This window comes from Neovison vison, chromosome 4, assembly GCF_020171115.1.
Source record: "Neovison vison isolate M4711 chromosome 4, ASM_NN_V1, whole genome shotgun sequence".
NCBI lineage: Eukaryota > Metazoa > Chordata > Mammalia > Carnivora > Mustelidae > Neogale > Neogale vison.
The window spans coordinates 215,567,593-215,584,840 of NC_058094.1; the positions used below are offsets into that span (position 1 = coordinate 215,567,593).

A 17,248-nucleotide genomic window follows, 5' to 3' on the forward strand; every position below is an offset into this window, starting at 1 on the left:
CTCTCGATTGCATCTAGAGACTCCATCCTTTCTCTACCCCAATATTTCGTCCCACGATGTAAAACTTGACTGTCCATCAAGAAGCCTAAAATTGTGTTTACCTTCTAGAAGGGCATATCACCATGGTCTCCCAATATGACAGACTAAAACTCCAGAAGTAAAGAAGAACCCGGAAGTCCCTCCATTCCCTCAAACCAGGCAAATCTCTTGTGGATGACTCCTAAGATTCTGACCCCACATGTTCCTAGTCCTTCTACAGACGGTAGTAACAAATCTTGCTGTCGAAGTGTGGGTCAGATGCTAACGAGTTCTGATGCCTGTGCCCATCCCCGTGCCGCTGAGAGCACAGGCTGCACGCAGTAGGTAGCTCCCCTCTACGAAACGACAAGCCAGGGAAACAGCAATCCCAGCATCAGGGATCACCGACGACAGATGCAAACAGCCCTGCACAGACCCAGAGCCTCTCGGAGATGCAATGGAACACAGTGGAAATTGAATCCAACAATCCCTGTCTCTTTAGAACTTTCTCAAAGAGGTGAAAGGCAGTCTCTTTAGAACTTTCTCCGAGAGGTGAACACTCAGGTTGCCCCTTACGAATTGTACTCACAAGTCAGTCTACTTTCTTTCAGGTAGATTTAAGTTACACATTTTTTTTTTAAATGCTCAGGTGAAAACAGTCTCTTTTCCTGGTAAAGATAATGTCATGTGGTCACATTTCCAATGCCCACTGCATTCTAGGCACAATGACAGGAAAAATACATCTTGAGGGACCAGAAGCAAACCAAACACAAAATGGCAGGCCAATGAAGCCAGGAGTTTAGCTTCTTTCTCATAATAGGGAATAAGAGGTCACCCCTCCTGGCAGCCATGTATGAAAGAAGCTCCCTCTGGAAAAGGGTGTGAAGGAGCCCTGCTTGAGGCCACGACCCAAAGACAGTGGAGACGCATTGAGGCTGGAAGGAGAAAGCCTTTAAGTGGTGGGCCCACCTTCCCACTGGCTCACTGACAGACCTCCAACATAGGACATCTCCCCAGGTTGGGTGCCTGAGTCACCACCAGGAAACCTGCTCGCGTCTCAAAAGTGTTGGAAACCATACAAACAACTAGGAAGGAATAGTGAAAGGTGGGAGACAAAGTAAAGGGAAAGGCAAAAACGCAATAAAATAACTTCCTCTGAAGGGAAGCCTGCAAAGAAAAATTGCAACTGCAGGAAGAAGGCTAATACCAAGGTGGATGGGAAGGTCAGGGGGTTAGTCCACAGCACATGAAACAAAACCACTTTTCGAATGAGACTGAAATGAGTGTCCCGTAATGTCCACATGCTGTTGGGTATCTTCTAATAATCCTTTCATCAGGATATAGCCTTCATTCAGACCTTCTGAAGGGGCTCCTGTTTTCTCAAAGTAGCCAAGAATCCATGTGACCCTGTGCTATATGGTTCCTCGGAAAGGCAGGAGCCCTTAGGACACTTGGACTTCTCACCCTCCCTCTTTCTCTCACACCTGGCCTGAGCAGGAAAGGAAAATGTATAACTGATTTGAATGAAAGGATCATCCCCTTTCTTAGCAACTGATTTAAGAACTGCATAGATACATCCTACCTTCTTTGTCCAATGGCCAAATATTCTAATTTTTCCCTGAAAACAATCAGGGAGGTTTAGTGTTCCATCATCACATAGCCCTGGAGTCACCAGATGTCACCTGCCTTTCAGAGTCAAGATAGGTCATGAAATTCTCTCAAGTCCATCAGTGTTAGACTAACAATAGTTCTTTGGCAGAGGTGGGTCTGTGTCTTTGCTTTGTACCATCCTTAATAGTTTTTCGCACCCAAGAGTTGTATGACCCCAAACCAGCTTCCTCAGAAGGCCACAGAATGTAGGGCTAAAGGGGGAAACGGAGCCCATCACACATTGGCTGGGCAAGTTTAGGTAAGCCACTCAATCTTTCCAAGTTCCCAAGACTCTTAGGGTTTTGTTACCAGCTAAATGACATGTAGACATTACATAGCATCTGCCTCAGAACAGGAAATACTTAATTAACATCAGCTGCTATGATTAAGCTTTATTTTTCTTCCTTTTTAGTTCCTTTTCCCAGAAGCAAAATGCCCTCCTTCTGTCTCTCCACTTAAAACTGAACCTCGGGGCGCCTGGGTGGCTCAGTGGGTTGGGCCGCTGCCTTCGGCTCAGGTCGTGATCTCAGGGTCCTGGGATCGAGTCCCGCATTGGGCTCTCTGCTCAGCGGGGAGCCTGCTTCCCTCTCTCTCTCTACCTGCTTCTCCATCTACTTGTGATTTCTCTCTGTCAAATAAATAAATAAAATCTTAAAAACAAAAACAAAAACTGAACCTCAGGGTCACAAATCAATGCCACCTCTGACTGCCATCAATCCAAAGTTTTCCAGAGACAATCCAACGCAGAAAACCCAAGCTGTGCTAAAGCAGAAAAGTGTTATAGAGAGAATGTAAAAAAAAAAAAAAAAAAAAAAAAAAAAAAACCACACACAACAGCAGGAGACAGATCTTAATAATCTATATCTGTCCTTAAAAAGCAAAACTCTATAAAAGATCTTCAGGGACAAGGCTGTTACCACAGCCTCTCCCTTACCCGGAACCGCTCCTTCAGGGAATCTGGGCTTCGGGTGCGTGGCAGGGATTGTTTGTTAGGCTTTCCCCAAATTGTCTCCACCCGTCATCCCGGACCCCTTCAGTTAGATGTAATTAACCGCAAAACATAGCACTCGGCATATTTTCCACCACAACTGAAGAAAACGATCCAGACTGGGAGAAATCATTTCCCAGTTTGCAATGTTCTGTCCTGCCTTTGTGTCAGGAAGGGCAGGGCTGCCCCATATGGAAGGCCAGGCTCCTGGGCTTTGTCCCTGAGCAGAGCAGCCGGCGGTGAGGGCTGCCCACAGCTGGGGAGCGCAGCCACTCCCGGTGCGGTGCATGGGGTACCCTAGCCGTCACCCGGTGTGGGCCCGGCACATGCGGAGCACCATCGTCCTTCTGCGATGTACTAACATTAGAGCCGGCTGAGGGGCTGGGAGAATCGGCACTTTCTTTGACCAGACCAGGAACACATTGCATTGCCTTAGTCTAGGCTGGCGAAGAGTGAAGACGGACATAGTGAGAGATCCAAAGGAAACAAGGCCAACATTTCTGAACTGAAAGACCATCAAGGCAGCACTTAAGTTCAAATCGCCTTTCAGATGTGTACACCATGAGTCTTCCTTTTGATATTTTATGTTTGTACTTCATAGCTTACAAGTACTCGTCTGTTAAATGTTTTTTAAAGTCAGCCCTAAAGAAATCAAGATAGAAGGGGAGAGAGATGGGGAGGCGGGTGGAGAGATAGAGATAAGCTGAGGCTTTGGGAGGAAAGGGGCTCGGAATGGTGGGCTTGCCACTGTCAGTTCAAGGGAAATACACTTTCTTCCCTGCTGCGGCTGCAGTAGGTCAGGGCATGGAGGAGCCTCTTGTTTGGGGTCTTCCTCATCTAGGGAAGACAAGTGATCAAGCAATAAAACATGAAGTGGATGGCCCGATCGTTTAATTCCAGGCCTTTGGAAAGCCGTTCACACGGTCAAGGGCGGACCAGCAGATCCAGCCCCGTTACCAAGGTCAGGAGCCAGATAGGTAGGGATCACATCACACAGGGAGGGGCGGGTATGTGTGCCTCTGGGGTCTTGGCCCACATGCCCTCCAACATTTAAGCTATGTGGAGCTGGATAGGCAGAGACGTGGCCAAGGATGGGAAAGAATATACAACTGCCGCATGACCAAAAAGCAGCTCGTTTATAAACATGAAAGTCTGAGATCATTCCTGAGTTAGGGGAATTTCCTTCCAGCCTAGAGATCAAAGGTGAGACGAGCCCATCCAATAACTGCAACCATGCGGCGGCCCTGGGGCTGTGCTAACCAGTTCCAAACAGACCACACCTGCACTGTTCACTGCGCCTCCACTGACCACACATGGCAACTGAGCACTGGAATGTGTCTGATGCAAACTGGAGGTGCGGGATGGAGAAATATACGCCGCATTTTGAAGACAGCACGCATTGAACAGAAATGATCTCATTAGTGATTTTTCCATGATCGCATGTTGAAATGACAATCTTGTGGATATCTGAGGTTCAATAAAATGTATTATAAAATTAATTTCCCCTGCTTCTGACTTGAAGTGACTTCTAGAAAACTTGAAAATGTGGTTTGTATCATTATTCTCTTGAAGAACAACAGTCTATACTATTACAATGCTACGACTATGAAGACCCTTAGGGACCCCCGCGTATCCCTCTGCAGACTTAGAAGGTCTCAGAGGATGGTAAGAAACCTTGTTTCTTGTTGAAGTCACAGAAACATAGGCACCCAACCAGCTCTTCTGCTGACAAGAGCAGAGCTGGGAGATGGGTTATTTAAAAGTGCGAGGAGGGGACGCCTGGGTGGCTCAGTGGGTTAAAGCCTCTGCCTTTGGCTCAGGTCATGATCTCAGGGTCCTGGGATCGAGTCCCGCATCGGGCTCTCTGCTCAGCATGGAACCTGCTTTACTCCTCTCTCTCTGCCTGCCTCTCTGCCTACTTGTGATCTCTGTCTGTCAAATAAATATATAAAATCTTTAAAAAAAATTTTTTTAAAAAGTGCAAGGAAGCAGAGTGACACAAAGCAGCAGTGGAGCCAAAACCTTGTTTCCAAATTAACATAAGACATCTATATATGAAATAATAATTTGCACACAAACTAATGCAGTTAAGGATTAATACAGCCTCCTCTTAATCAGTCAGAAAAAAAAAAAAATTCCATTCCTGAATCTCCCTGGAACCCTGTCACTGTGCTGACAGAATTCTGACAGCTTCCCCCGTGACTGATACGCTCACCGAGTAAAGGCTGGATGCCTTATGTCACACGTACGCCTGATACTCTCAGGAATTGTTCTTCACTTGCCTCAAGCCATCAAGCTTTCTTCATAAATCCATCAGGAGGCCTTGCCTTTACAGAAAGTCTGCCCCTACTCAAAATTAAAAGTTTCATATTCTAAACAAATCAGATTAAAAATATCAATCACTTATCTAGAAAAACATTCCATAAGCTCCAGGCCTCTTCCACAACACATCTATTTTAGCCAAGTAAAGAAATAAAAAAAATCCTGGTTGCATATAAGGTATAAGATAAGCCAAGTCTTGATTCTGAGCGATTAAACTACAGAGATTACCATTGAGAAAATAATTAGTACAAAAGTAGGCACTGACCCTCGAGTAAATCTGCTACTTTCCTTTGGGGCATGCCTGTTGCAACGGACCCGAGTATAAATGTCTAGTGCATTTGTGAGTTATGTGGAAGGAGGTGAAAACGGAAGCCAGGAACATCGATACGGTCCCTAAGAGGAAAAACTACCTAGAACATAAAAGAAGAGTAATATCTAGCCTTGCGGAGTACCTATTAATTATGGTATATTTAAAGAAAGGAGGATAGAAAAGACAGGCTAAGTAGGAGAACGAGGGAGTCTTCATGTCAAAAAGGTGTTATTAATGGCACCAGGGCGTACTCACAGATATCCAACACTGTAATTGGGTCTGGTCTTTAGGATTCATTAACAACCTACCAAGTCTCACTTGCTTGTCCTTCTGGGTTTTGTCCCAGACACGCTATTGAGATGGTTTTCTTGAAAACCACTAGTTACCTCCTAGGTTCCAAAATCGATGATAATTCTCCAGTCTCTCCTTCAGGATATAACCACGGCCTCTTGCCTGAAACTCCTCTGTATTTTGTTTTTGGTTTTTTTTTTCTTGACAGAATAGCCTAGGAGTGGTCCTTTCTACTTCGATCTTTTCATTCTCCTTTGGAACTCTAGCCCGGACTCCCTAATTGCAGCTGTGTCGCAAGTATCCAGACTCGGCTCTCTTCTGTCCTTTAGGCTTTAAAGCTCCAGGTTTTCAAACACTTCTCTAGTTGCATAGAATGCCTCAAAACCACATAACCTGGAACGTGTGTCCTACACAGACCCGCTGAGCAGAGGAAAGGAAGAAAAAAGGAGATGGAGAGCGACCTGCCAGGAGGCTCCGGCAGGGGGGGAGGAATGTGCAAGGGGTAGCACTCGATCATCAGTGGGGCCCAAGCTGTAGAGAAGGAACGGGAAATGGATGTGGGTTTGAGGTCATGGTCACTTCGGCGGAGAAAGGGTAAGAACTCTGAATTCAGGACAGCAGGCATAGCCTCAACTTCTCTGCTGCTGTCATTGAGATTGAGAGGAGAAAAGATGGGAGCAAATACTGAAGTCAGAGAGAAAGATAAGGAGATTCTAAAATAAGGAAAAGAACTGCAGTAAAGAGTCACTTAAATAAGTTTATATTTTAAGACAATGAATCTGGGGACAGCTGAGCTAAGAACACTCTGTGTGTGGGTATGTATGTTAAATGCAATATACTAATACATATTTAATATAATTACATATACATACAAATATATACATATATATAGACACACACACACTATATACATATACATATATATATATATATATATGGGGATATACATATATATCCCCAGAGGATTTTTTTGGATATAATTCTACTAAAAAAAGTTGGGAAAATTTGAAACCTGCCTATCCCTTAGTGTATCTCCTGACAACCTACAACTGATAGAACTTTAATTGGTATTGTGGCAGAAAAAGTTCCATGGTCTAAAAGTTTTGGAAGACAATGGGTTAAATAGTGAGCCGGGTTCGGCTTCTCAGCTGTAAGATTTTATAATGACTTTTATAAGCTAATAACGTGTATTGTGAATCTTGACAAACAGTAAACACTATTTTTTCAACGAAAAAAACGTTTTCATCTTCAGAGAGTAGCTTAAGGGACCTGCAGAAACACTGTTCTGTTTTTTGCCAGTTGTATTTTTTGGTATATAATGTGTATCCAATGTGGCATTAAGTGCTGTGAGAGAGAGTTCAAAGATTTTGTTGCTACCTTTGAGACTATAACATTCTAATTAGGGAGATTAGGGAAAAGCCAAAGATAGTTCATAATAAAATTCTAGATCCTATGAGAGCAAACTCCAAATACAGAAGAAAAAGATAGTGGGCAGCAGAGTCTAAACGTTGTGGTTCTCAGTTCTTTCCCTTTGCTGATATGCCAGCATAAGTGGAGGGCAAATGGAGAACCAAGTAAGACAAATAGAGGAAAATGAACCCATAATATTAAACTTCAGCCCAATTCCACTTTTTCTTCAAAAATGAATACAAAGGAGATTATCTTTAAGGCAAACCAATGTCAGTATTCTAAGTTTTATCTCTACTCATAAAAGAACAAACGCAGGGGCGCCTGGGTGGCTCAGTGGGTTAAAGCCTCTGCCTTTGGCTCAGGTCATGGTCCCAGGGTCCTGGGATTGAGCCCCATGTTGGGCTCTCTGCTCAGCGGGGAGCCTGCTTCCCTCTCTCTCTCTCTCTGTGGCCTCTCTTGCCCACTTGTGATCTCTGTCAAATAAATAAATAAAATTCTTAAAAAAAAAAAAAAAGAACAAATGCAATAATTTTGTCCATGTACTTCTCCTTAATGACTGTAACCGATGATTAAGAACCAAAGAAATGAAGTAGTTTTTTTAAGTGAAGAATTCAGTCATCTATAACCTTCATTGTAATGATCTGGCCACATCCTTACCTTGTAGAACAGGAAAGGATACAATAGAGCTGAGAGAATAAGACACAATTTAGGAAGACCAAGTATGAATCCATGAGACAATAACCATGATTTATGGGCCATGATTCCCATGACAGAGACCTAGGTCTTAGGGAACTGGAAAGAGGTGTGGTAGGAAAGAATAAAGAGAACTGTCACAAGGAAAGCAAAAGAAAGAAGAAATAAGTGAGAGAGCTTGATTCTATTTTGAGGACCTACCGTTCCATCCCCACCACAGGCGAGAATTCGCAGATTTGGTACTTTCCTATACAACTCAAGCCTGTAGAGGAAAAAGAACATGAAGTAAACAAAAGAGCTCATCACTGGCCATTGCAGAGAAACCACAGGGCAAAAGAGGATGAGGGGACGTCCCTGGAGAAAAGGCATAATTATGAGGATAATAATATCATTATGGGCATGGATCCCAACAAAGGGATCAGCGGTTTGTAGCAAAAATCATTTTTAAATGGCCGACACTGGAATGGGATTTCAGGATGTCCCAGAGTTTTATCTCTCATAATCCCGACTAATGTATCCACTCATATGATTTCCCTAATTAGTTTTGACTTCCTTTTCTTTTCCCATCATACCCCTTCCTCCTTTCTCAAAGAAAATCCTCCTTAATCAGTAGTCAGGAGTCATTATGTGTCTCCTCCTTATTTTTTGTCAGCTTTTCCTGGATTTGTTCTTCAAACTTATACTTTCCACTCTTAATCCCAGTAAACCTCTTCCGAGAGACAGGACGGCGGGAGAGCGCCCACAGCATTTCCGCCGCACCTGCGATTCTGGCCCCCTCCACTCACTCACCAACTCTCAAGCCAAAATTATACGCTTCAGCCCAAAGAGAGAAGACTTACTGGTTTTTCTTCATTTAAAATTTGTTTAAAATTAGATCATTTTTCATGTTGGCTCTTGACAAAACACAATGATAGCACCCCTGCTAGAACATTTCCATAAGTGAAGCTGTCAATGCCTCTGTTCTAAAATACACCATCTTCAAAATCAAGTTTGTTTTTTTTTTTTTTTTTCCTTTCTGGAAACATGTCCTATCCGGCCACATTCTTTAGGAATGACCTATGAAAGCTCTGCCTAAAGTCTAGTCAAAGTGATAAGATTTTAAGAAAAGCATCCAAAAGGACAAAAGCCAGGGTAGCAGCTTTGCCTTAGTCCATCCAAATACAGAAAAAAATAGAGAAGTTTTATAGCGAACTCTAGTGGTGAAAAAGTTCATAGATTAAAAGAATGATGGCACAAATTAATTTTTATATTTAATGTTCTCCTGAATGTTTCAAATATATGATTTGTCCATTTAATACAGGAATATTATTTCTCTAGAAATTATCTGAACTGGCTACTTTGCCTCTGGTATTGTTATTTATTTAAAAATAATTAGTATCCCTTAAGCTCTAATGTTTATCTGATGACATCCAAACTACCTCAATACATGGGCTTTAAAATGGGAATGGACAGTAGCACAAACAGTCCAGCTCCTTCCCACCATCTACGGCACTACCGCCACCAAAGGGAAGATACAGGATACATGTCACCTAGGTCTAAACTTGATTTTCAATACTCCTAACAGAAAAGAAACTTCTGAGAAGTTCAGAAAAAGGGATTGAGCAGGAATTAAAACGTCTTCCTGTCCTGGGGCGGAATCCACAGGCATAATCAATCAATCTGTCTCCAGTGGACACAGGCGCGCACACACCACCTCTCATTTAAATACATGAACATATTCATAAGTAAATATGGCCACTCTCCAAAGGTGCACTTACAGTCTCACTGATGCGCCTCCCTAAGCTGAGCATGAGTAAGTAGAAAAATGACAGATCCTTCCTCAGTGCACACTTGTAAATAATCGACAGTTGCTTGCCCGTGAGACCCAAGCACAGCAGAAGGATGTCGTGAGATAAGAACTGTGTAGCTGGTCTGGAAGGGAATTAGCCCAAAGAAGAGTAGGAGGGGAAACATCAGACAAAGGCTTAAGGGAGGTGACCACAGTTGAGAAAGTCAGTGAGGGATGGTCAGCAAGTATTTCACAAGGTAATCTGATAAGGAAGCCTGACTTCACAGCAGAAGCCCTTCTCGCTTGCCCAAACCGGTACCGACCATGGTGGGCTGTTTCCAGACTTACGCATCTTTGGGCCCCTCCTGAGAAAGATCAAACACCTGCCGTGGATTCAGGTACCACATGAACATCTGCAGGACTTTGGTTCCCTGTCAGGAAAAAAAAAAAAAAAATTTTTTTTAAGACAATAGGAAGAGATTTCCAAATATTTGCTGCTCATTTAAAAAAATTTTAAAAAATGTTCTTCTCTAAAATATCAGCTGAGTGCTATGAATAGTGTAAGACTGATGATTCGCAGACCTGTGCCCCTGAAACAAATAATACATTATATATTCATGAAAAAAAAAGACATAAGTAAAATATCACCTAATTATAAACAGCATGAAGTGGTAGTTAAAATCATGGGCTTTGGCCATTGATACGCAGGTAGAATGTCCAGATGGGGCTTTTGTCCAACTGCATTAACGCTGGCCAAGTTCTCCAATTTCAGTGAGCCCAACTTCCTTCTCTTTAATGTGGAGATAAGAATACCTCTTTCACAGACTTGTCGCAGGGATTAAATGCAGTCATGTTTTGAGGAGCACAGTGGTCACAGTGTGTGGCATGCAGTTAAGTGCTTACTGAATAGTAACTACTGGTTTTCCCATCACTTGACATCAAAACCCATGTAGGCAAATTATTAGTCAGTCCATGTCATTTAACATGAATTTTTACTTCATTGTGAAGACAACTTTGACTTTTGCATAGTATGAATATAGACAGTATGAGCTAAGTATGATTTTACTGAAATAACTTCTCTTAACTGAAGTCAGTCTTTCTTTCTCTTTTTTGTTTTTAAGATTTTGTTTATTTATTTGACAGAGATCACAAGTAGGCAGAGGCAGGCAGAGACAGAGGAGGAAGCAGGCTCCCCGCTGAGCAGAGCCCGACATGGGGCTCGATCCCAGGACCCTGAGACCATGACCCGAGCGGAAGGCAGAGGCTCAACCCACTGAGCCACCCATGTGCCCCATGAAGCTGAAGGCTGACAGGCTCCTCATTATTTAGGATAGACACATGGACTTTCCTAGTTACAGCTTATTTTGACTTACTTTGACTTTGTTTCAATTCCCACGTCTCTAAGTCAAACAGTTCTCACATGAACACTTTTGGAATGTTTTAAGTGATTTATAATTGGCATTTGTATAACTGATCATCACAGAAAACACAAGGCAGTTCTGGAGATCATTTCTTAACAGTGAACTGAGCAGAGAAGAAATGAAGAAAGATCGTTTCATTAAGCGGCATCAAAAGAGCTTTAAGACTGCATAGGGTGCCCCGTTTTAGGTCATTATCAGCCGCAGCAAATAACATTTGATCAGCTGGGCAGTGCACGTCGCTTATAATTACAGTTCCTTTATTCGCTATCCTGAGTGCTCTCCCTTAAAATATTCCCAAGCCTGTACACCTACTATACTGTATCCGAGAGTCATTCTGGGACAGCAGAGAAAGCATGGTATTTGAGTCAGGAATAACTTGGGTGTTCTCATAAGGTGATCGTGAGCACTTAAAAGCCTGCAGAAATCCAGCATATTAAACAGGAGGGCAAAATCTGCTTTCCAGGGGGATAATGACAATTAAATGAATCAGTAATAGTTATGGATCTAACCCAGTATGTGGCACAAAATAGGCCTTTGTGAAGGTTAGTCCCTTTCTTTGTTGCTTCTTGTTAATCTATTCAGTAAATTACACTTGAGGTTGTGCGGGCTAAAGTGTAGCTTGTAATTACCACATTGTTAGGCCGGTTGTTACAGGGGCCAATGCAGGTCTTTTGTTCCACATTTCAACCAAACCTATAATTTAAAAGTTCTGCTTTATCATGTGCTTGCTATAAATTTAGGAATAACATTCTATCCTTAATTATTACAACTAATCCTTCAATTTCACCACATGACATATTTTGCTTCCTATAAAATTCAGACACAGAGCTGGACACATAATACTAACTAAATGCTGGCTCGTTCTCTCTCTTCCTATACTGAGCCTTGCTATCAAGTCAGTTGGGGATTATCTCGAGTAATCTTTGACGCCTAACTGGTAGACCAGAGTCATTTTAGTGACCAGGTCAAAAAAAAAAAAAATTCCCACTGATTTGCTCGAAAATCAATCTTTCAGCTTTAAATCCCTAGAGGAATAGGAATGGTTAATGTTAATTACTCCTTTCCACTTCTGGCCACGAGCCCACTTCTGGGCTCATCTCAATTCCAGCTTCTACAACACCTGCAATACTAGGTAATGAACCCCTTTCAAAAATAAAGTAAAAAGGGATGCCTGGGTGGCTCAGTGGGTTAAAGCCTCTGCCTTTGGCTTAGGTCATGATCCCAGGATCCTGGGATCAAGCCCAGTATTGGGATCTCTGCTCGGCAGGGAGCCTGCTTCCCCCTTTCTCTCTCTGCCTGCCTCTCTGCCTACTTGTGATCTCTGTCAAATAAATAAATAAAATCTTAAAAAAATAAATAAATAAAACCTTCCTTCTAAAAAAAAAGAAAAAAGAAGTAAAAGTCATTGAGAGGCGTTCTTTCTTAAACTAAAATTTCTCTAAAAGGTTGGAATGACCACACCATTTTGGTTTTGCTGTAGTGTGTATTCATGGTGACATCTAATGGTCTACAATTATCCTTTGGAGGAAGGGGAATTCAGGCTAGCAAGATTTGCACCATACCATTTCCAAGAGGCCCCACTGACACCGCAGCCTGTTTTAAGAACGCCCTCAGAGCTGTGCAGGGATAATGTGTAAAACCACACACGACAACCCAATCAGAGATCACATTCAGGTGTGAGTGTGATAGAATTATTTCTTTTAAAAGTAGTCTTTCTAAAACATACGCAATAGCAAAACTGGCAAGGATCTGAAAAGTATTGCATTGTTTTAAATCCACCACGTCGCCTGGAGAAAAATAAAGGTCTGCCTCATTGAAGAAAGACTGTTCTCTCAGCTCTGCTGCGACCTCTAGGACGAGCTACTTTAGGGCTTAGGTAATTCATTTCATAGAATCGAAGGGCTTGAGAAATGCTAACTCACCAGGAAAAGAGTCATTTCTTTCTCACTGACAGGATTAAGCTGACTAGGACATTTACAGAAGTGCCGTTCACTAACGAGTCTCAAACATGCTCGTGTCTGTCACTGGCCACATGCCAAATCCAAAAGCTGCCTTTTTTTTTTTTCTTTTTTCTTTTTTTTTTTTTTTGGAAGCTATTGTGTTGGTTTGTCTCTTCCTGCTCTTTCTCCCTCCCTGCCCCCTTTCATACATCTGCCTTTGGTCTTTGCTTTCACTCCCTCTATGGGCATGCAAAGAGCAAACCAAGATGTTAAATCCTGGGATTACAAAGATAAAGGACATGAAACTGGTTTAGAGTTCATCAGGATTTAGGAGGAAAGAAAGACACAATGTCTGAAGAACGTTGAGCACAGCGTCTTCAGTTGCTTTCCTGTTAAGGTCCTCTGGCTAGTGAGCAGGAAAGGAGGTGCAGGGTCCACGGGCTAGAACTGTCAGCCTTGGGCCTTTGTCAACCTCAAGTTTAGGTTACTTGGCATTTTTGGTTTGTTTATTTTGTTTTATTCTTGAAAAAAGCTTCAGCTTTTCTCCAACAGTATTCTGCTTTTCTCTAAATGGAAAAAACAGGTTGCGTGTCAATTCTAACACACTCATACACATGGCTGTAGCTACATCACCTCACTGACTATAAAGCTTGTTAAGATATCGTGAGATTGGGTATTCCTGTGGAGTGATGAATAGATCCTTATGGTTTCGGGTGCAATTATAAATGGGATTGGCTCCTTAATTTCTCTTTCTTCTGCCTTGTTGTTGGTGTGAAGAAATTGCAACTGATTTCTGTGCATTGATTTTAGCATTATTCATTAAAGAAAATACGATAATGGCTTGGGGGGTATGGAGAGTCAATTAAGAATGAATTTGCGTCACTAGCTTATCAGTCTCCATTGAAGCCTTGTAACTCTTCCATAGCCTGAAACAAGCTGGTGGGTTACTGAGCAAGCCTTGGTTTATGTCCCAGAGGGCAAATTGGCCAGATCGAGGCAAAAGCTGCTAGGAAAGTCCCAAAGAAGATAAAGGCTAGTGGGAGGAAGAGATAAAGAAAGAATTATTTCAAACTGGTTTCAAATAATCCCAAAGGAATACTTAATTTTCTTAAAAAACACGTTAGGCTCCTACTGTGTGCCCACGTGTACACTCAGGAAGCTCAGAAAGAGCCAAATCCAAAATAAATGCATCAGCTGAAGACGGGTCACGGTTCGGCAGAGATGCCTACCGAGACGTAGGAAGCCAGAGGAGGTACTCTGAAGTGCCCATCTGGGGATTAGATGAAGGCATCCTGTATATGATATCTGAACTATTTGCTGAAAGACGAGTAAGGCTAACCATGTCTTTACACGTGGAGAAGGGAAAGAGGGAGGCACACAAAGAGCCGTGGGGACGTGACCTTCTGCACTGTGAGGCAGGAGCGGTGGGACACAAAACTGGGGGAGTTGTCAGTTAAACGGCTAAGGAGCTTGGGCTCTGTTTTCTAGGGAATGAGAGTCACTGGAATGTTGTAATCAGGGGAGCCAGACTGACATTGTCACCTATCAGTCCGGCTAGAAACTAAGGAGCTAGACAGCCAGGCGGGGCTCTCGTCCTATCAAAGGAGATGCGGCCCTGGACGGAAGTGGAGCCCTCATGAATGGGATTAGTGCCCTTATAAAAGGGACCCCGAAGAGCTCCCTCATCGCTTCTGGCATGTGAAGACACAGCAAGAGGACACAGGGAGAGGACGGCGCTCTGGGAACCAGGAAGTTCCCATATGTGCTGGTGCCTTGATGGTGGGCTTCCCAGCCCCCAGAACTGTAAGGAATAAATTCCTGTTATTAAACCATCTAGTATCCAGTATTTGGTTAGAGCAGCCTGAGTGAAGTAAGACAGCTGCCCCCACACTTCCACCAGTATTATAACTGGGGAAAAGATTTATTGTCTTATTGATTCACTTCCATCTGTTGAGGCTGGCTTGACAAGAAGATCTTGGGCATGGACTTCGACATGTGTGACCATCTGCTGACTACCCTTCTGCCCTCTTCCTAGCCTGTTCTAAGCATTAGGAGCCTAAAATTATACCCAAACATCATGATTCTTGATTTATCCCCACCTAGTACATCACACAATATCACTGAGGTTGTTTGCCCAAGTATTTAGAAAGTCTTGGGGCGCCTGGGTGGCTCAGCGGGTTAAGCCTCTGCCTTCGGCTTGGGTCATGATGCCAGGGTCCTGGGATCGAGCCCCGCATCGGGCTTTCTGCTCAGCAGGGAGCCTGCTTCCTCCTCTCTCTCCACCTGCCTCTCTGCCTACTTGTGACCTCTGTCTGTCAAATAAATAAGTAAAATCTTTAAAAAAAAAAAAGTCTGGGGACTCAAACATTTGAAGTTACTGATTTTTGTCTCCCTCTCCCACATTGGGTGACTTGCCCCCGATCGAGGAGGGGTGGTCCTGGGGTGACAGTACACAGGTCCAGTCATGTTTTGGGGCTGGACTCAGCGTGAGCTCTCAGCGTGCCCACAAATAGATACCCCCTTCCTCTTGCCACCTACTGATAAGGCCCCTGGATGTCGAATGCAACTCATGCTGCCCTTCCTCCCGGGAATTTCACGTTGAACAGTGTGAGAAGCCAGAGTCTGGACCCCCCAGGTGTCAGGACTGACAAGGCAGAATCGCTCTAGGGGACAGAACACCTGCTTAACCCAGAACATATAACCTAAGTCCCTGGAAAAGACATCCTGAGCGGGAGCCTCCAAGAGAGATCGTGGGAAAGCAGGAAACATCGAAAGATGTCAGGAGCGTCGACATAAGACTCAGGGAGAAAGATGCTAATGAGTCAGGGAAATCATGAAAAACACTAAGTTCTGAAGTTAGAGTGAAAGTTAAGTAACCCAAGGGAGGGGGGCTATTTTTCGAGTCCTCAGGCTTTCAAACACAGAGGAGGGGACTGTGTGGGTATAAACTTTATCTCCCAGGTATTACATCTTTTCCACAGGAAAAGAAACTCAAAGTTGACCTTGTAGTCCCTGGTTCCAGTTCCTGTTACCCCAGCACGAGCGCCGCCAACCTCTAAAACTTTCAGAACTCCCACTATCTTCTCCACCTTAAGTGATGGAAAAGCACAGACAATTACTGTGAAATAACTGTTTAAAACAAATTATTGTTTACAAAGGACATTGAGGCAGTCCCAAATGTGTTCGTCTCAATGTATAGGAAAATTTCCGAACACACACAAAATACTGCATTTCTGAAAAGCTGTAGTTATTTTTCTTGCCAGAAGATGGCGACAGAGTCTATTTAGTTACTTAAGAGATGCCCAAGCAAGTTTAAGTAAAAGTTTGAAGCCTCCGCTTTAAAGAGAGGGAGTGCTATAAACATTGGGGTACAGATGGCCCTTCTTTTCACGACATCTGTGTCTTTGGGGTAAATACCCAGGAGTGCAATTGCAGGGTCATAGGGAAGCTCTATTTTTAATTTCTTGAGGAATCTCCACACTGTACCCCAATGTTTATAGCAGCAATGGCCACGGTTGCCAAACTATGGAAGGAACCAAGATGCCCTTCAACGGATGAATGGATAAGGAAGATGTAGTCCATATACACTATGGAGTATTACGCCTCCATCAGAAAGGATGAATACCCAACTTTTGTAGCAACATGGACGGGACTGGAAGAGATTATGCTGAGTGAAATAAGTCAAGCAGAGAGTGTCAATTATCATATGGTTTCACTTATTTGTGGAGCATAACAAATAGCATGGAGGACATGGGGAGTTAGAGAGGAGAAGGGAGTTGGGGGAAATTGGAAGGGGAGGTGAATCATGAGAGACTATGGACTCTGAAAAACAATCTGAGGGGTTTGAAGTGGCGGGGGGGTGGGAGGTTGGGGTACCAGGTGGTGGGTATTATAGAGGGCACGGCTTGCATGGAGCACTGGGTGTGGTGAAAAAATAATGAATACTGTTTTTCTGAAAATAAATAAATTGGAAAAAAATAAAGAGGGAGTGCTTTTGTCTAAAAAACAATCTGAGGGTTTTGACGGGGTGGGGGGTGGGAGGTTGGGGGAGCCAGGTGGTGGGTATTAAGGAGGGCACGTACTGCATGGAGCACTGGGTGTAGTGCATAAACAATGAATTCTGTTATGCTGAAAAGAAATTAAAAAAAAAATCTGTGATAAGTAAGTCCAAAAAAAAAAAAAAAAGAGGGAGTGCTTTCTATCTACAAAGAGATAAGCAAAATAAATCAGGCATTAAAAGGCAAAACACGGGTTTGAACAACAACAGCAGGGAAGTGTTTCTAATCAGCCCTCGCTAATCAGTGTGGTTTTTCTAGAAAAGCAGAATCTCAGGGCCACCTTCCTGGGGTTCACTTGCCCTGTTTTCAGGGCCATCCTGAGTCACCCTTTGATCCTTTATCCGAACAAAGTTTCAGTGGTGGGGGGAGACAACATTAT

General features: G+C 43.2%; 1 protein-coding gene across 6 annotated transcripts in view; it reads right to left on the bottom strand.

Annotated features, from left to right (window-relative positions):
* DGKI (diacylglycerol kinase iota) overlaps positions 1 to 17,248 on the bottom strand; it is a 438,228-nt gene that overhangs the window by 188,764 nt on the left and 232,216 nt on the right. For all 6 annotated transcript variants that reach the window (XM_044246656.1, XM_044246655.1, XM_044246660.1 and 3 more), the window contains 2 exons: positions 9,799 to 9,881; positions 7,884 to 7,944 (listed from right to left, as the gene is read on the bottom strand). In XM_044246656.1, the coding sequence (XP_044102591.1) occupies positions 7,884 to 7,944; positions 9,799 to 9,881 (144 nt within the window). The remainder of the gene's footprint in view (positions 1 to 7,883; positions 7,945 to 9,798; positions 9,882 to 17,248) is intronic.